This window comes from Mus caroli, chromosome 3, assembly GCF_900094665.2.
Source record: "Mus caroli chromosome 3, CAROLI_EIJ_v1.1, whole genome shotgun sequence".
Taxonomy (NCBI): domain Eukaryota; kingdom Metazoa; phylum Chordata; class Mammalia; order Rodentia; family Muridae; genus Mus; species Mus caroli.
Window position 1 is genome coordinate 87,378,099 of NC_034572.1, and position 4,368 is coordinate 87,382,466.

The following is a 4,368-nucleotide window of genomic DNA, read 5'->3' on the forward strand; positions in this document are numbered from 1 at the left end:
GAGATATTATATAAAGAATATAGTAATCAAAGACAAATAATATGGAGACCTGGGATCATCTCAGTTGAGTCAGTAACATGCCCAAAGTTTCCTTTGTGTTGATAAAAACGCTGACCCATACTTGTATGTTGAGGTGGAAGAAAAAAAAGAGGTTTAAAAAGTTATTTTATCAGTAGTTCTCAACCTGTAGGTCTAAATCCCTTTGGTGGTCCAACAATGCTGTCACAGGGGTTTTCTTTTTTTTTTAAAGTTTTTTTTTTTTTTTTTTTTTTTGGTTTTTCGAGACAGGGTTTCTCTGTATAGCCCTGGCTGTCCTGGAACTCACTNACTCTGTAGACCAGGCTGGCCTCGAACTCAGAAATCCGCCTGCCTCTGCCTCCCGAGTGCTGGGATTAAAGGCGTGCGCCACCACGCCCGGCACACAGGGGTTTTCATATCCAAAATCCTGCATATAAAATATTTATGTTATGACTCATACCAGTAGCAAAGGTACAGTTATAAAAGAGAAAGAAAGAAAGAAAGAAAGAAAGAAAGAAAGAAAGAAAGAAAGAAAGAAAGAAAGAAAGAAAGAGTGAAAATAATTATATTGGGGGGTCACTACAACATAAGTAACTGTATTAAAGGGTCACAGCATTAAGAAAGTTGAAAACCACTGCATTATATTAAAATAAGACCTGCTGGTAAACTAAAAGAAAATGAGGCCTCTCTCTTTAGTTCTCTATATATCTCTGTTTCTTCTCCATCTAGGTTCATTTAAACTTGAAAAAAACAAAAATGGCATATCTCTTAAGAAGTGTTGTCACCATCATTGATGTATTCTACCAATATACCAAGCAAGATGAAGAATGCGGCACACTGAGCAAGGATGAGCTAAAGGAACTGCTGGAGAAGGAGTTCCGGCCAATTCTGAAGGTATGTGTTAAGTCAGGATTTTAAGACCAGATTAGTTGGAACATGCACTGCCCCACCTGACTCTGAGAAAACTCCAGTAATAGTCTTTTGGGCTAGGTCATCATAAATCTATTAAGTCAGCATATATTTTTTAAAAGCAGATGTTTCTTCCATACTTTCCTGTGCTCTTCCACTTATACTCTAACTTCCTCATGCACTCAAGCTTCCCATCTAACATAAATAGATAAATTTGTGCTAACAAATTGATCAATTGATCGATTAATTGATCAATCAATTGAAAGTTTCTAATAACCTTTCACAAATGCTAGCCCCTATTAACCTAAAGTAATACTCAAATATTTATGTAACACACAGTACACAAATATACTAGGTGCTGCTAGGTTATTTTATCTGAGAATGTGACTGAACATGTCTTTATTGGTGTGTCTTTCATATACAGAATCCAGATGATCCGGACACAGTAGATGTCATCATGCATATGCTGGATCGAGATCATGACCGAAGACTAGACTTTACTGAGTTTATTCTGATGATATTTAAACTGGCTCTGGCCTGCAACAAGGTTCTTGGGAAAGAATACTGTAAAGCTTCAGGGTCAAAGAAGCATAGGCGTGGCCATCGACACCAAGAGGAAGAAAGTGAAACAGAAGAGGAAGAGGAGACACCAAGACAGAAATCAGGTTTCAGATTTTCAAGTTGGAGTGAGGGAGAGGAGCATGGACATAGTTCTGGGGGCTCACGGGGACGTGCAAAACATAGACGTGGGTCCAACTCTAAGAGGTTGGAAAGGCAAGATGAATTATCCAGCTCAGAGGAATCAAGGAAAAAACACCATGGGTCTATCTTTGGTCACTCTTGGAGTAGTAACAAAGAGAAAGATGGTTCCAGATCTGAAGAGCTAGGAGAAAAAAGAGACAAGTCATATGATAGCCCCTCTAGAGAATCTGGGGAAGAGTATGAGTCTGGATATAGGTTAAACCACCAGGGAAGGGAAGGTCATAGTGGATTGTCATGTGGATTGGAGAAGAACAAATATGAGTTAAATTACATTCAGTCAAGAAAGGGTGGAGAACAAAAGCTTGGGTATAGTACTTCAAGTTCAGGAAACAGTAAGATACAAAGTCATGTATATGGTTTTAGTAATTCTACTGGATGTTGCAGACCACAAAATGCTTCAAGTTCTTGTCAAGCAAGTAGATCACAAGGGCAAGGAAATCAGTCTTGCTGTACCCAGTCAAACTGTCAATCAGGAACTAGTGGAGGACAAGGATATGGGTGTGTCTCAGAAGGTCAGTCCTCTAGATGTTGTCAACCTAAACCTAGATCCTGTAGCCAGTCTCCTAGTCAGAGAGGGTATGTATCTAAACAATGTGGTCAACCACAGAACTGTGGAAGACAACAAAGAATGGGTTCAAGTCACTCTTCTTGCTGTGGACAATATGGGTCTGGAGCAACTCAATCTTCTAGTTGTGGTCAACAGGGAATGAGTTCCTGTGGACATTCTTCAAGCTCTCATCAAAAGGGGTGTAGTTCAAATGGATTTTCCAAAGGTGATCAGCATTCATCTGGTTCGGGGCACTCATCCTGCTGTGAACAACATGGAACAAACTCAAGTCAGTCCTCTGGCTTTAAACAACATGGACATGAATCAGGTCAGTCTTGCTGTGGCCAACATGGTACTGCATCAGGTCAACCCTCAGGTTATAGTCATCATGGGGTTGGCTCAGGGCAGTCATGTCGCTATGGGCAGCATGGGTCCGGTTATGGTCAGTCATCTAGCTGTGGGCATCATGGATCTGGCTCAGGTCAGTCACCTAGCTCTAGGCATAACAGGTCAGGCTCAAGTCAGTCATCTGGCCTTGGGGAGCATGGGTCCAGTTCTCAAGGGTCGCCTAGTTCTGGGCATCATGGATCTGGCTCACGTCAGTCATCTGGGTCTGAGCAGCATGGTGCTGTCTCAGGTCAGTCATCTGGCTCTGGGAAGCATGAGACTGGACCCAGTCAGTCATCTCGTTCTGGGCATCATGGTTCTGGCTCTCAGCAGCATTGGGGTGGCTCAGGCCAGTCAACTGGCTTTGAGGAGCATGGGTCCAGTTCTGGACACTCATCTAGCTCTGGCCAACACAGGTCAGGCTCAGGTCACTCATCTGGCTCTGGGAAGCATGAGTCTGGACCCAGTCAGTCATCTAGTTCTTGGCATCATGGTTCTGGCTCTCAGCAGCATGGGGGTAGTTCAGGCCACGCAACTGGCTTTGGAGAGCATGGGTCCAGTTCTCATCCATTGCCTAGTTCTGGTCAACATGAATCTAGCTCACGTCAGTCTTCCAGGTCTGAGCAGCATGGGACTGGCTCAGGTCAGTCATCTGGCTTTGGGAAGCATGGGTCGGGTTCTCGTCAGTCATCTAGTTCTGGGCATCATAAATATGGCTCAGGTCCATCATCTAGATCTTGGCAGCATGGGAAAGGCTCAGGTCAGGAATCTGGCTATGGAGAGCAGGAATCTGGACATGGTCAGTCTTCTAGCTCATGGCAACATGGGACTGGCCCAGGTCAGTCATCTGGCAGTGAAGAGGAGGAATCTAGACCTGGCCAGTCTTCTAGCTCATGGCAACATAGAAAAGGCTCAGGTCAAGAATCTGGCTATGGAGAGCAGGAATCTGGACATGGTCAGTCTTCTAGCTCATGGCAGCATGGAAATGGTTCTGGCAACAGGTCATCTGGCTTTGGAGAGCATGAGTCTGGACCAAGTCATTCATCTAGATCTTGGAACCATGGGAATGGCTTGGGTCAGTCATTGGGCTTTGGGCAGCATGGGACAGGTTCTCATCAGTCAGAAATTTCAGGACAATATGAATCTGGCTCAGGACCATCATATAGCTCTTGGCAGCATGGGAAAGGACTAGATGAGTCTTATGGATATGGAGAGCATGAACCTGGACATAGTCAATCATCTAGTGCTTGGCATCATGGAAATGGATCAGGTCCCTCGTATCGATTTGGGGAGAAAGAATCAAGACCAGATCAGGAAGACTATCAACATGGAGAGTCGGATCATGGCAAATATAGACATAGACTATCCCAAAATGAACATCACACAAAGTATGGCTCTGTTAGATCTCCAACGAGATCACCAGTCCACCCCGAAACCAGAAAGGGTGAGGAACACTCAGTAGTCCCACAGAGATATTCTGGATCCAGTCTCGGTCAGGCAAGACATCAACAGAGAGAATCTGTTCATGGCCAACAGAGCAGACATCAAGGGCCCTCTCAGGACAGCAGTAGACAGCCTCAGGCCAGCCTGGGACATCACTCACAGTCTGGCTCTGGTAGATCACCAAGGAGATCACCAGTCCACCCTGAGTCCAGTGAGGGTGAGGAACACTCAGTAGTCCCAGAGAGACATTCTGGATCTGGTCACGGTCAGGCAGGACATCAACAGAGAGAGTCTGTGCATGG

At 44.6% G+C, this 4,368-nt stretch overlaps 1 protein-coding gene across 1 annotated transcript in view; it reads left to right on the plus strand.

The window, feature by feature from the left end:
- The first annotated feature begins 774 nt into the window (after window positions 1-774).
- Window positions 775-4,368, plus strand: part of Flg2 (filaggrin family member 2) — a 20,903-nt gene continuing 17,309 nt past the window's right edge. The window contains exons 1-2 of the mRNA XM_021159095.1: window positions 775-912; window positions 1,352-4,120. Coding sequence (XP_021014754.1) covers window positions 775-912; window positions 1,352-4,120 — 2,907 coding nt within the window. The remainder of the gene's footprint in view (window positions 913-1,351; window positions 4,121-4,368) is intronic.